The 445-nt window shown below is 60.9% G+C and overlaps 1 protein-coding gene across 1 annotated transcript in view; it reads right to left on the reverse strand.

Annotated features, from left to right (window-relative positions):
- Nucleotides 1-17: 17 nt before the first annotated feature.
- LOC104461881 (probable E3 ubiquitin-protein ligase DTX2) overlaps nt 18-445 on the reverse strand; it is a gene marked incomplete at its 5' end in the record, with an annotated part of 3,046 nt that continues 2,618 nt past the window's right edge. Inside the window, one exon of the mRNA XM_010073620.1 lies at nt 18-372. Coding sequence (XP_010071922.1) covers nt 148-372 — 225 coding nt within the window. The remainder of the gene's footprint in view (nt 373-445) is intronic.

Here is a 445-nt window from a genome sequence, read left to right on the forward strand (position 1 = left end):
AGACGGTGAAGAGCAGGCAGGGCTCCCGCAGTACAGTGTTATTGCTCAGTGTGACGGGAGGTCAGACACAGGAACTTAAGGCAACAGGAAGAAGTGCACTAGGAGGGCCCCCCTGACACGTGCACGGCACGGCCGGGCCCCCCAAGCTCATTGTCGGAGGCAGTCCTCGGTGACGCCCTGCGCGGCCAGCTCCACCAGCACGTTGTCCAGGTAGTTGGGGTCGGGGTAGCCGTGGCCGCTCCGGTTCGTGTCCATCTCTGTCTTGTGGTGGATCTCATTCCACACCACCGTGTTGCTCTCGCCGGTGGTGATGGAGGTGCCCACTGTGAAAATCAAGCGTCTCTTCCAGGCCACCTTCAGGAGTTCCAGGACCTGGAGGTGGAAAGAGAAAAAACCAAAGGTGGCCTTGAGCAGCTGAGACTTGAGCCACGAGAGCGGCTCCCCC

Source organism: Pterocles gutturalis, unplaced genomic scaffold, assembly GCF_000699245.1.
Source record: "Pterocles gutturalis isolate BGI_N339 unplaced genomic scaffold, ASM69924v1 scaffold25867, whole genome shotgun sequence".
Taxonomy (NCBI): Eukaryota; Metazoa; Chordata; class Aves; order Pterocliformes; family Pteroclidae; genus Pterocles; species Pterocles gutturalis.